Below are 18,687 nucleotides of genomic sequence, written 5' to 3' on the forward strand. Positions count from 1 at the left end.
GCTTTGCCCCTTAATATATGAAATTGTCATATTTGGATGTTATGACTCATCAGTAACATTATTCACCTCCACTTATTAGTTATACTTCTAATTTTTCTTACATATAAGTTTTTTTAAAAAGTGGAAATGTCAGCATTTACAAGATGACAGAGTGTTTGGTTTTCATTAGAGATGAAATAGCTGGTATTGGAACTCAAATATGCTTCATCTGAATTAGTTTCTGTACTTTACAATTAGTTGCATGTAGCATACACTATAGCCAGTTCCCTGCTGTCAAATTTCTTACTAGAGATTTCAAGGTTTGAAGAATATATTCGTAGTGACATGTTTTAGACCCTTCTTTTTTCTCTGAGTCAATTTTGAGCTCTGGAAAGGAATAGCTTTAGGATTTCTATAAGCATGGTTTGATGCCTGTCTTTCAAATCCTGTTACTGTCTAATGCTGCTCTTTGGTTTAGACAAAAATCGGGCCCTGCAGGCGGCAGAGCGCTTGCAGGCCAAGCTGCGGGAGCGCGGGGATGTAGCAAATGAAGACAAACTGAACCTTCTCAAGTCAGTGTTGCAGAGCCCACTCTTCAGCCAGATTCTGAACCTGCAGACTTCTGTACAGCAGCTGAAAGACCAGGTAAGACATGGTGCACTCACAGGAGGCCTTCGTGGTGTTGCGTAGAGCTTGTGATAGATAGTCTTGTGTTTTTCTGAAAGGCTGATTTTTTTAATGTGTTAATGAATAGTTAATGAAGTCATTTAAGCCAGCAGTCCCCAACCTTTTTGGCACCAGGGACCAGTTTCGTGGAAGACAGTTTTTCCACAGATGCAGGGGGTGGGGGGGGATAGTTCAGGCGGTAATGCCAGCGATGAGGAGTGGTGGGGAGCGGCAGAGGGAGCTTCCCTCGCTCACCCGCCGCTCACCTCCTGCTGTGCGGCCCGGTTCCTAACAGGCCATGGGCCGGTACCAGTCCATGGCCCGGGGGTTGGGGGCTCCTGATTTAAACCTCCAAATGAGACATTCAGATTAACTGTGGCTTCCCCCCACCCCCAGTTATTTTTGTGACGGTTGTTGCAGTGTATTGTAGATGATACGACATTGTGTTGAAGGCTGTGTGGATACGGAAGAATGAGTTCCTACAGGAGAAGGGGATGCTGAAAATATGTTTAGGGTGGATGACTGTAGCTTGGTTTCCATCATCACTAGGACTCATGGTTCATGTGATCTTGCTCATTCAGATTCAGACATTCAGTAAACTTACATGATTTCAGATGAGCCTGGATTTGCATGTGTAATCATGTATGTGAGGAAGGGAAATCACCTCTATTTTGACAGTAAAAGGAGTAATTACATTGTCATCAGTTAGAGGAATTGCAATTCTCACTTCTGAAAAGAGTGTAAGTAGCAATTGCTCCCATGACAGCATCAGATGGTGATAAACATTAGGACTTCTAAATGTAACACAGTGTTTTATTGCTGTAAAAATTATGAACATTAAAAAGTCCTAGCATTTATATTAAAATTGAAACATCACAATGATAGAATAAAAACTGGAGTCAGATGGTCTTTGAACTTACTTAATCACCATTTCTCAGGTTTTTAAAAAATATTTTTGAAATGGTTGCTATCCTCACAAGGTTTGAAGTCAGTCTAATTATGTCTATAGTCCAAGTTAATTCTCATTCTGATGTTTTTATCATTAATCTGATGTTTATGGATGACTCGATAGCAAATATTCTGCCTTAAAAGTTTAAAATGAAACCTGTAGACTAGTTTCATAATTCAGTGAAAGAACAGCTCCAGTTAACAGGAAAACCCAAAATATGCGAAATGCAAAGAGAACAAATAGTAGCAATAGAGAAAGAATTTGTTTAATGTCATATAACTTCTTAATCTAGATATTTTAGTAGCCCCCCCAAATTAAGTAAGTAGAACAAGAAGAATCACTAAAAATATTTTTCTCAAGTGAATTTCTACCTAATGATTTTAAAAGTTACAGCCGTGAATTAAGAAAAAGAGGTAGTTTCATTGTATGTAGTTGTGTTTGTTTCCTTTTTAAATTATTGAAAAGATTGGTTTTAGGTACTCATTTTCAGAATGGATTGGCACACTTTTGGAGGAACCAATATCATGAATATTAGTGTAATTATGGTGAGGAAAATTATCTGGTTTTTAAAGAGTGTGAAGATGTCTCCCCTTATTGTATTATGTGAAAATATGATTAGAATGAGATGAAAAGTTGCAAGAAAAAGTACTAGTAAGTGTGTTAGGGAATACCATTAGTCCAGTGAGGCAACTGTCGAAATTCCCCTGCTAGCCAACCTTATGTAAGGGGAATAGCTTTCATACCTACCATGTCTGCTGAAAGGAGGAGAGAAATGGGCCTACTTGTTGTTGAGCTTGTTTTGTCATTTCTAAATGGAAGTAGAATATGGGCTCTAAAACTGTTTGGGTCCCACGTGATGCAGCTGAAATTTCTTTGGAAATTATTGAGCATAATATTATTGAGCCTCATAGTCTAGGACTATGGACAGTGTCATCTCATTGTATTAAATGTTAGAAGCTAGTATACAGTTGACCCTTGAACACCATGGGTTAGAACTGCACATAGATGTACTTTCTCTTCCTTATGACGTTTCTCAATAGCATTTTCTTTTCTCTAGTTTACTTTATTGTAGGAATACAGTATATAATACATAGAACATACAAAATATGTGTTAAATGACTGTTTATGTTATGGGTAAGACTTCCGGTTAACAGTACGCTCTTAGTAGTTAAGTTTTGGGGGATTCAGAGTTACACGTGGATTTTCGACTGTGTGTGGGGTGGTGCCGTGCCCCTACCCTCTGTGTTGTTCAAGGGTCAACTGTATTTCAAGGCTACGTAAGCTGTGATGTTTATGAATTCTGTAGGCGTGTCTTACATGACTTTGGACTTTTTGGCTCATTGGTCATCCCTGCTAATACTGAAAGGGACCAAAGAAACCGTCTGTTCTTCCCCCTGCTTATTACAGCAGAGTGGTTTAGAAGAGTAGAGCCAGAGCTACCACTCATGCTTCTTGGCTGCCAAGGCACAGCCCTTTCCCTTATTTGACCCTGCAGCTTATCTCACATCTCCCCCTGCCCCCAAGGGTAAAAATGCCCTAGATGCCATGACTTTATGTTGGTTGAAACTATTGATAATTTCCCACATTTTTTGTGACTCTTCACTTTACTCTCCGTTCTTTACCAATTCAGTTTCATTTGTTAACTTAACCAATTTTTTTTCCTTGCGTGACTAGAGAAAATTTTCAAAAACTTAAAATAATATTTTCTGTTTTAAAGTTTAAACATTAAATATTCTAGACGTTATCATGTTAGATTTAAATTTTCTATATAGTTTACCAACTGCTAATTTATTGATATTTATAATTTAATATTTAAGTAATGCATCTAAGGAGTGACATTTGTTTTGTGTTTTTAATCCAGTAGCTACACAAATCTGATGCATGTCTAGCTTTTATTTATTATCTTATACCTAAATTATGTTTTCAAATGTATAATTTTATATGCACAATAGGAGCAAGTTACCGTTTCCATCTTTTTTATTATTACTGGAAATGTTGACCCCTTTGATTTTCTTCTGCCATCATTCTGTCTTTTAAAAAGCAAAGGGAGGGAATAATTGAAAAGCCCAAGGTATATGCACCATATTGGGAACATGATCATATTGTTGCATTAATGACAGATGCCGACATGCCATGTTGAATTAAGCCTACTATTTTTTTCCCTTCAGATCCTTCCCATTACTTCTATTCAATAATGTTTAATTTTTCCAATTTGCTTCTTCCGTATTAAGACTGCCCTTAGAAATCAAACTGTTTCCCTTTGGCAAATTAAACACTTGACAGGTGTGTAACTGAGAGGGCAAAAAAGCCATGCCCTGAAGGGATGTGCTATTTAAATATTGTCAAAAATATTAACAGGTCTGAGAGTATAATTGATGCCTCTGTTTAACTCTGCCACATTGTGTATTGTTTTAATGTCAGCTAAAAGGATGTGTGCTATTAAACCTGAATAATCTCTAATAGCTCCAGTTCATTTCCTATTGCATGATTCCTGTTTAAGTGAAGAGGGGGGAAAAAAAAAGGGAACTGTGACTTTGTGTCAATGATCTGTCAAATGCAAATTCTCAAGTAGTGTCCTCACTGTCACCTAGTCATCAGGGCTAATAACTGCAGGGCTTAATGCATATTCATGACAAAAATCCAGCTATTGTGGAGGAAATAAACATGTTAGCAGTTTAATAATAGAAACTTGTCAGCCACGAGGATATTGGATTTGAATATTTATTCTGTGACGTTTCTCTATTCCAATATAGGTGGATGTTGCTTTTCTGATTAATTAATTGCCTTGCTTTCTGAATTAACTATGGGCACTAAGTAAAATGTCTTTTTATCCTGAGTTTTTTATAGGAAAACTGTGAATTAAAATGATTAATTTCATTAGAAAATTAGGATTAATACTTAAAAATTGTCATTGCTAAGATTTTAAAAAAAATTATGGCTACAGAGACCAAGTCCAACGTTGAAGAAATGATGTGGATATGCAGGCTACAAAAGCTGCTGATATGGAAGACTAGCCTTGGGGCACAGAATATTCTGGAGGTTTCTCCTTATCAGTGATTTCCAGCCTTTTTGGAGTATGACACTTGTTATTTTGTTGTTGTTCTTGTTTGATATTTCCAAGTTCCTGGTTCATTAACCTTTCTCCCAGGAAAGTGTTGGCTTACATATATATCATCTAGATGCATAATGTATTTACACACAAAAGTAAACCAGATTTTTCCAAGTTTTTCTTTGGAAATTTTATGACATCTCTTGAAATAATTGGAGAGATGCTGATTTAACATAGAATCAGTGTTGGAAATTACTGTTCAGTGTAGATCACAGTAATTCAGTTCATCTTTTTCATTTTTATTCTTGGAAAATACGGTCTTCATGGTATAAAATTGTGGTTTTATATTTCTGTGTTCCTAAGTTTTATCTGTTCACATTCCAAAAAGAATTTGGAACAACTCCTGAAGGCAAAGCATCCTGACTAAAAGATGATTCAAAGGTAAATCTAAATAAAGATCAAATAAAAATATTAGAGAACTAGATATACCAAGAATCTTGGGTTGCTAAAATTTAGTATAGAATTTATTTCCCATTTCCCAGGACAAAGGCAAAAAAGAACCAGATAATTATATATTGCTCAACGTGAGACATCATTCTATGAACCAGATTTCCCCTTGGCAATGGGAACATTACTGGAGCTCATGGTTATTTTATAGAAAGCTCATAATCATTTATTAACAAACCTTGTTGAACACCTAAAATAATCAAAAACACAATGAATAAGTAAGATGGAGGTTCTCACCATCTAGAGGGAAATATAGAACATGTATAGTCTTATGTAATTAAATAGAAAAACAAGAATGTGAGTGGTATAAGAGGAAGAAAGAGGAAGAAATTACTAACTTTGATTAGAGGAAAACTTCACACTGGAAGTAACATGTAAAATAGGTCTTGAAAATGAGTAGGAGTTTTCTGCAGAGATGGAGGAAGTTTTTTCAGGTAGTGGGAACAGTGGTAACAAGAGTATAGAGCAGTTCTCAAATGGGGATTTTACATTCTCCCTCTCCAGGGGACATCGGGCAATACCTGGAGACACTTTTGATTGTCGCAACATGTGGGCTGTGGGGGCCATTGCTGCTGGCACGGGAGTCCAGGGATGCTGCCGAACATCCCCAGTGTAAAGGACAGCCCATCAAAACAAAGGAGTATGGGGTCTAGGGTGTGTTTAGTGCTGAGGCTGAAAAACCCTGGTACAGAGTCACATACATACCTGTATTATCAGAGCAATAGAATACGTGAGGCTATTGGCAAGAGAGGAAACTTTGGAGCCAGATTATAAAGGATTTATTTAGGTAAGATTTTTTTTGTTGTTTTTTGAGTTTTTTTTTTTTTTTTGGTTGGTTTTTATCATCTTTGCTCTTTTGCATTCAACTTTCTATATCAAATTTTATTGTATCAAGTTGAAGTTGTATCAACTTTATCTTTTAACCACACTATTAAATACAGTCTTTTAACAGTCATTTTGTTTATGTATTTTTATTTCTCCACATTTTAAAGGTCATAGTAAAAACACACAACATAAAACAAAGATATAGGTTTTAATGACATTTTTGATGGATAAGACCCTCAATTATAATTGTAAAATACATGACTTGTACTTCAAAGGACTATTTCTTTCACCTTTCTAAGAATGAAATACACTAAGAATACACACTAATTTAGCGACGGCTTTTCTGCAAAAGAGTACATGAAGTAATGTACCCCATGTATTTTTTTTCTCATACTGTCTTAAAACAGGAGCGCACTTTATAGAACCTAAAGAAACAGGTAGTCAGTGTGTATTTCATAGGGTTACTTTCAAATATCTAACGTAAGCAGAGGGCATTGGGTGCAACACCACCATCCTGAGGCCTGCGCAAAGAGCCACTCTTCTGTATTTGTAGGACTGATAAATCAAGTTCATGGCCAAAGTGTTGAGGTATGCTGCTTTTAAGCAGTAACATCCTCACCTCTGACACTTTCTTACATTTATGTTTTTTAGGTTGTTGGAAAGTTGAGAATTTTGATAACTGAGTACTTGGTTGCTCTGTTTTGACTTTGGTCGTCAGAAAGATGCTGTTTTGTGTAAGTCATGTCTCAAAGAGCAGAGATGCCTGTATTTCCTCAGCTTTATTTTATTACTTATGTAAAAGATGAAAACATAACCCTTCTGTGGATGGTTTCTAATTTGAGACTGAAATGAAGATAATTCACCTGTAGGCTTGCTGTCAGGAAAGGGGAAATGGCTACTGTCTCCCAAGAATGTCTAGGTTAAATTATGACTGGGAATGGGTGAAGGGGAACGGAGAGAAAGAAGATACGCCTCAACCCCATTAACAGGAAGTATCGAGAAATCGACTGGAATTCTTCCCAGTTGATGTTGCCTGTGAAAATGAAAAAACTATTTTTCTTACCCCTGAAATGGTTTTGCTTTTATGAGAGAGCATTGCAGCTGCCTAACAGGAAAGTGTCTGTTTCTTGAGACTTCAATGTACGTTATCTAGGAGAAGTTATGAGAGGAGGAGTTGAGTCTCATGTTTTTACATTTACCATAAAGTTTATTTACTGTAGGAATTTCAAATACTTTATTTTTGGTACAATAACAGCTTTTAAATGTTTGTTCCTTTAACTAAAAGTTTGTAAATATAGAGCCTTTGAAGGGACTAAAATTCTTGTTTTATCCTGGGCAAGAAGGCAGTGTTCAAGCTTTTTATACAGTGCTGGATTAAAATGCAACACCATCTTGCTATTGGGTATGCATGTGTGTCTAAAACAGCAAATGGTGCTAATTGTATGGTGTTTTTGTGACAAAGTTAAATGGTCTTTGGAGAAGAGGGAAAAAATGTGAAATTTACTGGGTATAATGTAAATCAGTTTTATAACCCAAGAATTTAGAACAATAGAGGTTGATTTGCATTTGAAATATAGCAACAGCAACAACAAGAACAATTACTTTTAGGAAGCCATTGTGTGCTGTGGACTTTGTCTCATTTAACCAGTCCATCAGCTTTTTGAGATGGGTTTTATCCCCATTTTGTCCAGTGAGGAAATTGGGGTTTAGAGAGGTTATATAACTTAATCTGGACCACACAATTATTCATTGGTAGATATAGGGGAAGAATCCAGGTCTGTCTGACCCTGAAGCCAATGCTTTTTTTTAACTTCTAATTTACAGTTTCTAAATCCTTAGCTCTGTAATTTAAAGGAGCAAATAAGTTGATAAAACAGTTAATAGCATTCCTAAATAGAAATGAATTTAAACTAAATCTTTTGTAAATTCAAATTCATTAAGATTTGCCATTTCCCTCAAATTCTCCCACCAAATTTTAATCAGAGGGCCTTTTTAATGTAAATCAGAAGTTTCATTCTGCTTTTGTTTATAATTATGCTAGGTTTTAAAGTAAATGAACTGGGTAAAGGTAATAGTGGAATGGAGAGACAGCATGGCAAAGTAACATCAGTCTTCATATGCCCATTTCCATATATTTATACTTGTCTAGAAGGTTTTATTTTTATTTTTCTCTAAGCAGACTGTGAACAGTGAATCAGTTTTATCTTCTGGAAATGTGGGACATAGAAAAAACACTGCAAACATTCTAACACGTCATTTGTCTAGATTTTCAATTTCTGAAATTTGTGGTGGCATTTGAAAAGATAAATTTACTTAATTTTGATACCTTTACCCCTTTGATGTAGAAAATTTCAGCGTACTTTGATAAGAATATTATTCTTGGTCAAGTTACATTCTGTAAATTTTTTTCCCTTGGAAATTTTGTTAAGAAAGCACAGAAGTGTTGAGATTTAAATAAAGGAAAGACATTCTGCAAATACACATCAACACACATGCCTAGACTAGTGGTGTATATGCTGTGCGCCACTCGCCATTTGTTCTTAACAAGCGTAAACAGGAGTTGTAGAATTCATTTGTTTGGAGGTTTGTTTGGAGTCCATTTACTACTTTTGGGATAAAATCCATGCCATGTTCATCTTTGAATACCTTGTCCCTAACACGACACTTTGCTCAAACTCAATAAATGATTGCTTAATTAATGAGTATGTGAATGTTGTTGAATATTTAGAAGTTTTGTGCATTAATAACAACTTTCCTTGCTTGAGAACGGGTTTTTAACATAAATAAACTAGCCAAATAACTGAAGTTACTTTGAGGATACCTCATTTTTCTCCTAGGAACCATATTGAAAAAGATGTGTGACTCATCATTCATCATCATCATAGCAGTTAACATGTATGGAATTCCTACTGTGTGCCAGGAGCTATTCCACGTAGAGTTACCTGTTTCATCATTATAACAATACTGTAAAGCACAGGATAATATTTTCCTCATTTTGCAGCTGGGGAAACGGAGGCACAGGTTAAGTGGGGGAGTTAGTATTTGAATGTAGGCATGCTGACTCCAGAGCCCAGGTCTTAATCATAGAGCTCTGTTGTCTTTTGTTTCACTGTCCTAAACAGTATAATGAACATAATTTAAGGATTTCCTGGTGATCTAGAGGCCTTTGTTTTGATTATCTGATCTCAGGTGCTGGCAGTATTGTAGTGTTGTCTTGTTTGGAGACAGACACAATCCAGATTTGTATTCTGGCACTGATATTTATAAGTAAATGATCTTAAGCCAGAGTTGATTTCTTAAAATGAAAAAATATATATTTATCTTGACTGAGCCCCTTTTTTTTTCTCCTTTAGTTGTAAAATCAGAACTAAATAACGTGGATTTTAAAACTAAGGCATAAGCCCAGTGCTTACCAAGCACTCAAAAAATATCAGTTCTCTGCTTATTGCTTCCTCCTCCTATTGAGATTTTATGTTCTAAGGCAGCAACTCTCAGTTTGGCCTCATGGCCCCATTACATTCTTAAAAATTACTAAGCACCTCAAAGAGCTTTTGTTTTTGTGGTTTTATCCACCAATATTTATCAGGTTAGAAATTAAAATTGAGAACTATTATAAGTATTTACTTATATTAAAAACAGTAATAAACCGATTACCTTTAAAAATTAGTGAGAAGAGTGGCATTGTTCTTATATTTTTGCACATCTCTTTAACATGGCTCAGTAGAAGACAGTGGATTCTCATGTCTGCTTCTGCCTTTGATCTGTTTGCATTTGTTGTTTTAGTTGATGTATGTGAGAAAATCTGGCCTCATGCAAGTATCAGTATGTAGCTGGAAAAGGGGAGGGGTATATATAGCCTTTTCAGATGGTTGTGGATATCCTCGTTCAATAGGACACCAAAACTCTTGGTAGTTTCTTAAAGGTTAGTTACAACGTGGTATCTGAAACTAAAACAGTGAACATTTTGTACTCTGTTACAGTAAAATCTGTCTTGTGCTTTGAATTTTTACTTTTATTATCCATGCATAATTTTATATTGGTCATCTGGAAAATTTGAAAAATAGAAAAATTACATTTCACATTTCACTATATAGTATCAGAAAGTTACACTTGGCTAATATTGCTTCTGATCTTATCAATGGAGTCTTTAAATTATGGAAAAGTGTCAAGCTCAGGAAGGCAGATGCAAATTTTTCAAAATTCTCATTTTTACTTGAAAGCTCAAATTTTACTACTGGCAACAATTGCTGTCAGTTGTTTTCCTTGAAGTGACAGGCATACTTTGTTTATTTTTGAGAAATTGTCTGCCATATACCCAAGTCTGTATAATCATTTTTGGTTTTAAGTCATTTTTTTCAAGTAATATGGTGCCCATGAAAAAAATAGCATAGTTTAGTTTGCAAGTCAAACTCTCTTCTGATAATTGTATTTTTTTTGTATAGCAGAAGTACTTTATACATACTTACCATTTTTAACAGAGTATTAAAAGGATGTGCATGCAAGAGTCAATATCGAATAAAATTAATAATTTTTACTACATCAAGAACGTTTTTATTTGATTCAAAGGTGGGGAAATAGACTTGTTCTTGCTGAGAGGAGCTGAAAATATAATTTGTTGCCTTTTCTTTCACAGTCTACCACAGATACCTCTTTAATTACCATCCCATCACTTAGAGCCCAATGTCTCGGACGTTTCAGGTGCTTAAGTATTTGAATGAACTAAAGATAGGTCTCATAGAAAATGTAAAATTATGCTTGTTTCATCTGAACCCCCCGCCCCGCCCTTATAACTTGCTGTTGCATTTTGTATCTTGTTTAGCTCAGGAACTGTGAGCTACTTTATGTCCAAAATAGTCTGGTCACATTAAGCTAATATGCTTTGAACATGCAACTCAATTTCTTTAATTAGCTTTAAAAATAAGGATCATTAAATCAGAGTGCCACCATCAATTACTGTGCAAGGGGGTTGCCTGTTCAATAATGCATCAGAGTTGTGCTCTACTCAGTATTTCACTGAATGATTTATGGAAAAAGAGGCATCTCTTGGTTCCAAACTTGAAATGGAGCTCTATTATATATAAGATTTTTTTCCTGTTATTGCTACCATTTTAGGTGCTGTATTTCATTGAATACTCTCAGCATCCTATCCCTCTTTGCATTTCATATTTGGGATCAGTTCCAGAGAGTGTTTTACAGCATTTTTGTAAATTCACAAGAAAATAAGCACTTTTCTTGCTCTACAAGAAGAAAAGACAAGGTGCAGATAAAAAAAAAAACAAAACAAAAAAACAGTCTGCATTTCTATGAGGTGCACCTGTTATGGCAGATTCCCCAGAGAGTGCCTTGCTTCTTATTTTTCTTTATGTTGAGGGAGTAACAAACAAACAAAAAATTGGGAAAGTGAACTAGCAATATATGTTTATAAATTTGTTTAAAATCTACCAAAACTAAGGTTGCAAAAGTAGTGGTCATTTTTCTTGCTTAATTCAAGATAATACATATTTTAGCTTTTAAGTGATAGAAATACAGTATTCATCAAATGTACATAAGCATTTGGGTTGTTTTATTCTCATTGCTATACTCTGAATTCAGAATAAGTCAAAATAACAGGACCACAAATTAGGTTTGGACAATCTATACAGAAGTGCTTTGGGAAATTCAGTTTGATCCTAAGCAGTCATTTTTGTAGACAATAATACAAGTACTTCTGGAAAGATTGATGTTAGCCATGAAAATAGAGCTAATAACGTTAACTTCCTTTTCAGTTAACAACACAGAAGGGATAGATAAAACCTAAGAAGTTAATATTTCAGTATTTTGTAGCAGTTTTTGTTAAGTGAATCTACATATTTGAGAAGTTTTCTATTGGATTAAGCTTAAGTGCATAAACCACATGTATATGATCAAAATATTAAGATGTTGATCTTGTTGAGTATGTTTGGAATTACATTAATTTTAAAGAATAGGTATTCTTATTGAAAAAAGATGAAAAACAATTTATAATTTTAAAAATCTTACAATTATATCAGCCTTGTACCAGGGTGGGTCAAACTACTTTAGTATAAAAGTATAGGACAGCATAAAGATTATTTTTTTCTTCTAATTTGGTGCGCAATTAAATGATACAAGTTTTTAAAATGTATAATCTTTAAGGAAGAAAGATCTAGATGCGCTACAGAGGTCAAAACACATTTGCTGAGGATTCATCTTGACTTGAGCACTTGTTAAAAGATTTATTCTGGCAATGGGAATTAGCCAGTTGAATCCATATCAAGCCTGTGGAGGGTAATCTATCACAGTAATAGACTAAGCTTCATCTTCAGATATCCATTTCTTTATTTTCCTTCACTTAAGGTGAATGCTTGGTAATTGAACTTTAAATTCAGTTTCTCTCAGAGAAGGTTTAGCTTGATACATAGAGGCTATTCCTACTGCCTCTTTCTTTAAGAGAAGTGTATGTTTATATCATTCATTGGAGTACCCCAGGTTCTCTGCTCTGATTGTATCACTTACTTTGTAAACTTTAAAAAATATTGAGAAAAAAACATACAATCAAGCAAAGATTATGTGGCTCAAGGATTTTTTACAAATTGAATGTACACATAACCTTCCCCATAAATCAAGGTATAGAAGGTTACCAGCGCTCCATAATAATCTCTGTGTCCCCTCAGTCAGTCCTAACTACCCCAAAGGAATCACTATTTTTTCCAGCCTATTATTTGAGTTATAGTTGACATATAATACTGTGTAAGTTTAAGATGTACAACGTGATATTTGAAATATTTGCTACCCTTATTTACCAGAGTAAGGCTAGTTAATACATCTGTCCCCTCACATAATTAACCCTTTATGTGTGTGTTAGGTGAAGACTTTTTAAAATATGTTCTCTTAGCAGCTTTCAAGTATATAATACAATATTGTTAACTGTCGTCACCATGCTGTACATTAGATACCTGGAATTTTTTCATCTTATAACTGGAAATTTGTATCCTTTAACATATTACCCTTTCACAAAGAATTTGATAACTTTTTAATTGAATACCTTACATAGTTTTTATTTATGTTTTAGTGTTAGCACTAATTAGAATCCATAAATTAATACACGTTTATTTACTAAGAACATAAAAGACCTTTTTAGACTGAAATAGCCAGAAGCTAAGCAGAAAACAGAAAATTATTTGGTGACTCTTGCTCATTTACTAGCAACTTCCATGAATTATACAGATTGTTTACCTGTATATAAAAATCAACAGATAGTTGTGTTTTCTTCTGTTTATTTTATATTCTATAAACCAAGATGGGAGTCAAGTTTTTTTTATTAAACATTTATACTATGTCTGTTATGAACAGACCTATCATGGCAAAGAGATTCATTCTTGTTCTTCAAAGAGATTATAGTTCAGAAAGCCATTTGAATAAAGCTATGGCAGAATCACAAGGTGCCTTTGTGCTTTTTCCTATGGGTATAAATTTTCAAAGTTAAAAACAAGCCTTTTGTATGATGGTATAATTATATTTTAGTTTTTACTTATGTGATCTCTTTGCTTTTACATTTATGTAGACCTCAGTGGCTGGGAGGAGATAGGAGGAGTCACTGTCATTTGTTAACCTTTAACAAATTTGTAGAAGACAATTGATATTCGGTATCTTATAGCTTTATATGCATATATAACTTTACTCTTGGAATGCCTTCACACCTTGTCTTGCATAGTGTCAGAGCTTCTGTTTCACCAGTTAACTTCACACAGACACACTCTTTGTGCTTATGATGTGATTTGTTCATCCTGGCTCACTGTAGCAAAACTCCAAATATTTTTTCCCTATGCAAACATACCATAGGCATTAGGTCCTGGTGCGTGGGATCCTCAGCCTGTCACAGATTTCATGATGCCATCTGCTTCAACCTGAACAGTGTATCTTCTGCTGGCAGATTTTATTGAAGTTGCCATGCTCAGGTTTAAAAAAAATCAGGTTTGGCATAAGAAGCTTACTTTTGAAAAAATAATAATTGATCATGCCTGCTGTAGATTTTAAAATAAGCATTTGAAAGGATTCCCCAAAGCCTCTTCCTCAAATACGTTGATCTCTTTTACATCTGTGGTTGTAGATCGCCAATGAAATGGTGAATTACTGGTAACTTTGGTAAGTTACTGAGTTTCCTGTTTTATTTTTTAGGACAGGTAACAAACTTAGGCATGGATTGGTGACATAAATTGTGAAATATTTTGATTGCTTCTGTCAATGGAAGACATTTACTAATGTCTCATTTCCAGAAATGATTGTTTGCTATGTGTATAATACGAAGATGATAGTAGCACCATGATGCAAAAATCTAGGTCATAATCTACTTACTAGGTGTGTGACTTCGTGTAATTTTGTCATCTGTAAAATGGTAATGGTGATTCTTGGAGGGTCATTGGGCAGATTAGATCAGAGTGGGTCCTTAAAAATGGATAAATGTTTATTCTGCAGATGTATATTGAATGCCAACTCCGTGCAAGACACTCTCCTAGAGGATGAGGATATAATAGAGAATAAAATAGTCAGTTCCTCCACTGGAGAATTCCACATTCTAGTCTGTCTCTGCAGATTGGGATGGAAGCTCCATGACAGCAGGGTGCATGCCAGGCAATAATAAGCACCATGAAGAAAAACAGGGCAGTGTCAGCTCATGGAGCGTAATGGTGGGACACAGTCTTAGTTAGGGTTGTCAGGGAGGCCTTTTCTGAGGTGATGCACTTGGATGAACTAAAAATGTAAGCACGTAGATACTTGGGGGAAGGAAGTACTTGGCTGCTAGAGAGAGCAGCTTGGCAGTTGGAGGAACAGTAAAGTGGTTAGTATAGCTGGAGCTCTGTGAGTGAAGGACAGAGTGCTGGGAGATGAGCTTAGAGAGTGATCCAAAAGTGTCATTGATATAACTTTTCTTACGATTAATTGTAAATTAAAAGTTACATTCCAGATACCCTATAGAAATACAAAATTAGGATTGACTCTTTGCACTGTTTTAATAATTGCTTAGCTTTAATGTAATATTTATTATTTACATTTATTATTATTTAATATTACTATATTAATGTCAATATGATTTTATATAAGATATTCTATGAATATATTAATATTTAATAATAAATATATTATTATTTATTAGTATTAGATTATTTAGCTCTGTATAACAAACACATACAAGTGATTATGGAATATTTTGTTGTTGTTTATTAATATCATTGTACCTGGAGTTAACCATACTGTGAGGTTTGAGGGCATAGTCCTCCAGACTGGCAGCTCTGCCCTAGACTTGTGACACCAACAGCAAGGAGTTAAGCTCCAAATACAGAGTTGGAAGGAAGAGTCCACACAAGACCACCCTCACTTCTGATTCCAACTGCACGTTCAGGAGGTTCCCCAAACCACGCTCAGGTTCAATAATTCATTAGATGGACCTATAGAGCCTACTGAAAGCTGTTAAGACTCATGGTTATGGTCTGTTATAGGGAAAGGATACAGGTCGAAAGTTAACCTAAGAAAGAGACGCATAGCACTGAGTCTGAGAGCATTCCAGATGTGAAGCTTCCATTTTCCTGAGGAAGTGTTCCCTTCCCAAACTTGATGTGTGACAGTATGCATGGAGTATTGACAACCCAGGAAGCTCACCTGAGCTTGGTGTTCAGAGTTTTTATTGGGACATCATTTCATAGGCATGATTGATTGCTCATGTGAGATGACTTAGTTTAAGAATTTGAGAGGATATCATGTGGCCTTGGGGCCCACTGTGAATAACAGAGACACTTCTGTCATCTGGGAAATTCCAAGGGTTTAGAGGTTACTTCCTATGAGGTAAGGACAAAGGCCGGGCTTCTTTCTGGGAAAGACCAAATTCTTTACTGCATAGGTTGTTATAAAAATTCAAGCAATATGGTAAGTTAATGGCCTTCTGGAATCCCATCTCTTGGGGACAACTAGTGTTCTGTTGGTGGTTTGGCATATATTCTTCCAGATGTTTAATACACATGTAAACATTTTTTAAGTGTACATTGAATTGTACTATACTTACTGTTATTGTTCAATAACTAGGCCTTTTCACTTAAAAACATATGTATGGATGTGTTTTTGTGTATTTTCATAAGTACCTTGACGTTGAACACTGATTCTTTTCACTTAATTAGTTTTTAAAACTTTTTCCACCTAAAAAATAGTGCTGTGCTGAACATCCTTGCATTTACATCTTTGTATATTTTTCTAATTTTTCTCCTTGAAATAAATTTCTTGAAATAGAGTTGCAGAATAAAAGGGTATGGACATTTTGAAATTTCATAGGTACTTCATTATTACCTCTCTTGGGATGATTCCTATGAAATACTTTATGGAATGACAAAGTTGTTAATAGTTTCCATATTACTCTTAGGTAAACATTGCAACTCCCACAATTTCAAATGTTGAATGTGCCCACATTCCACATCTCAGCCCAGCTGTAATTCCTACTCTGCAAAATGAATCATTTTTATTATCCCCAAGTAATGGGAATCTGGAAGTTCTTACAGGATTGGGTACTGCACACATCAATGGGAAACCTGCTTGTGATGAATTTGATCAACTGATCAAAAATATGGCCCAGGTAAGAGCATTTCTTCCTGATAGTTAACTATAGAATGTATAATATCTTAAGAATGTAATCAAATCCTGGATAATTTGAAGAATACTTATATATATTTACATTATATAAGTTAAATATATACATTAAATATATATCAAGTATATTTTAAATATAATATTCTTATTTATGAAGACATTTATAATATCTGAAAAAATTGGAATGACAAAAATGTAGAATTTATGTGGGTTTAGGTGGTTCTGAGATTTTTCTATTCCTTTTTTTAATTATCATATTTTAAACTGGGCATTATATGTTATGTTTCAGAAATATTCTTCAGGATAAATAAATGTCTCATTCTAGGTGATGAGTGATAAAGAAAAAATATTTTTAATTTCTTTTCTTTTAAAGAACAGATTAATGCCACTAATAAGATGATTGCAAATGCAGTGATTTGCATTTAATTATATTTCTTGCTTTTTTTCCTGAACAGGGTCGCCAAATAGAAGTTTTTGAGCTCCTCAAACCTCCATGTGGAGGCCTTGGGTTCAGTGTTGTGGGACTGAGGAGTGAAAACCGGGGAGAACTGGGGATATTTGTGCAGGAGATCCAGGAGGGCAGTGTGGCCCACAGGTGAGACTGTCACTGTGTCTTTTCTGTTTTTTTTGTGTGTGTGTGTGTGGTACGCGGGCCTCTCACTGTTGTGGCCTCTCCCGTTGCGGAGCACAGGCTCCGGACACGCAGGCTCAGTGGCCGTGGCTCATGGGCCCAGCCGCTCCACGGCATGTGGGATCTTCCCTGACTGGGGCACGAACCTGTGTCCCCTGCATCGGCAGGCGGACTCTCAACCACTGTGCCACCAGGGAAGCCCCTCTTTTCTGTTTTTGATACCACATTCAGAAGGTACTGCTCACCTTGGGAGAATTTCAAGGAACAAAAATGAATAAAAACAGACAAAAAACTGAATACAATCTGTTATTAGTTTTTAGAAATCATTAAATTCTTAACATTGCAATGATAAAAAGAAAGTCCTTTGAAAGGAGAGTTACTTTTAAATATAGTCATAACTTAATCATTTTTTAGTAAGGAAAGAAAATTTGACTAGGACAGTACTCTCATTGCTATTAAATGGGCTCTTTTTTTTTTTTTTTTTTGCGGTACGCGGGCCTCTCACTGTCGTGGCCTCTCCCGTTGCGGAGCACAGGCTCCGGACGCGCAGGCTCAGCGGCCATGGCTCACGGGCCCAGCCGCTCCGCGGCATATGGGATCCTCCCGGATCGGGGCACGAACCCGTATCCCCTGCATCGGCAGGCGGACTCTCAACCACTGCGCCACCAGGGAGGCCCTAAATGGGCTCTTTTTGATTAGATTTTAAAATTACTTTATAGAAAAGTATACAAATGGCCTATGATAATTTGAGCTCTATTTTATTAATATACTCAAAGCAGCAAGTAAATATATACATCTTTGCTTTCATTTGTAGAGGATAGGAACATGTAAAATGCAGTGTATAGGTTGAGTGGGTAGCTGAAAAGAAGGTGCTTTTAACTGGGAGGGGTTGATAAGGGGTAGGTCAACTGGAGCCAAAGCATATATATTTTCCCTTCCATTTTTATTTTGACATAATTGACATACAGCAGTATGTACGTTTAAGGTGTACAGCATAATGATTGGGCACAATAGTTTAGTAAACACCGTCTCATATACATACTAAATTAAAGAAATAGAAAAAATATTTTTAGAAGTGCAGCTGCAGGAAAAAGCTTTCATAGTGTGGACATTAGAAAATAGAATTAAAAATAACCTGAAAATGCATGCCAAAGAAGCTGTCATTTTTTTGAGAGCTGTTAGTTATTTTTTACCCTCTTTTTCATTCTTAGAGATGGAAGATTGAAGGAAACTGATCAGATCCTTGCTATTAACGGACAGGCACTTGATCAGACAATTACACATCAGCAGGCCATCAGCATCCTGCAGAAAGCCAAAGATACTGTCAAGCTGGTTATTGCCAGAGGCTCATTGCCTCAGCTTATCAGCCCCATAGTTTCCCGTTCTCCTTCTGCAGCCAGCACAATTTCAGCTCACTCTAATCCGGTGAGTACCTCAGATTTTCAAGAGGAA

The 18,687-nt window shown here is 35.6% G+C and overlaps 1 protein-coding gene across 1 annotated transcript in view; it reads left to right on the forward strand.

Annotated features, from left to right (window-relative positions):
• Positions 1 to 438: 438 nt before the first annotated feature.
• MPDZ (multiple PDZ domain crumbs cell polarity complex component) overlaps positions 439 to 18,687 on the forward strand; it is a gene marked incomplete at its 5' end in the record, with an annotated part of 130,133 nt that continues 111,884 nt past the window's right edge. The window contains 4 exons of the mRNA XM_079706709.1: positions 439 to 624; positions 16,381 to 16,590; positions 17,060 to 17,199; positions 18,447 to 18,660. Of these exons, the coding sequence (XP_079562835.1) occupies positions 439 to 624; positions 16,381 to 16,590; positions 17,060 to 17,199; positions 18,447 to 18,660 (750 nt within the window). The remainder of the gene's footprint in view (positions 625 to 16,380; positions 16,591 to 17,059; positions 17,200 to 18,446; positions 18,661 to 18,687) is intronic.

Source organism: Hyperoodon ampullatus, assembly GCF_949752795.1.
Source record: "Hyperoodon ampullatus genome assembly, chromosome: 6".
Taxonomy (NCBI): Eukaryota; Metazoa; Chordata; class Mammalia; order Artiodactyla; family Ziphiidae; genus Hyperoodon; species Hyperoodon ampullatus.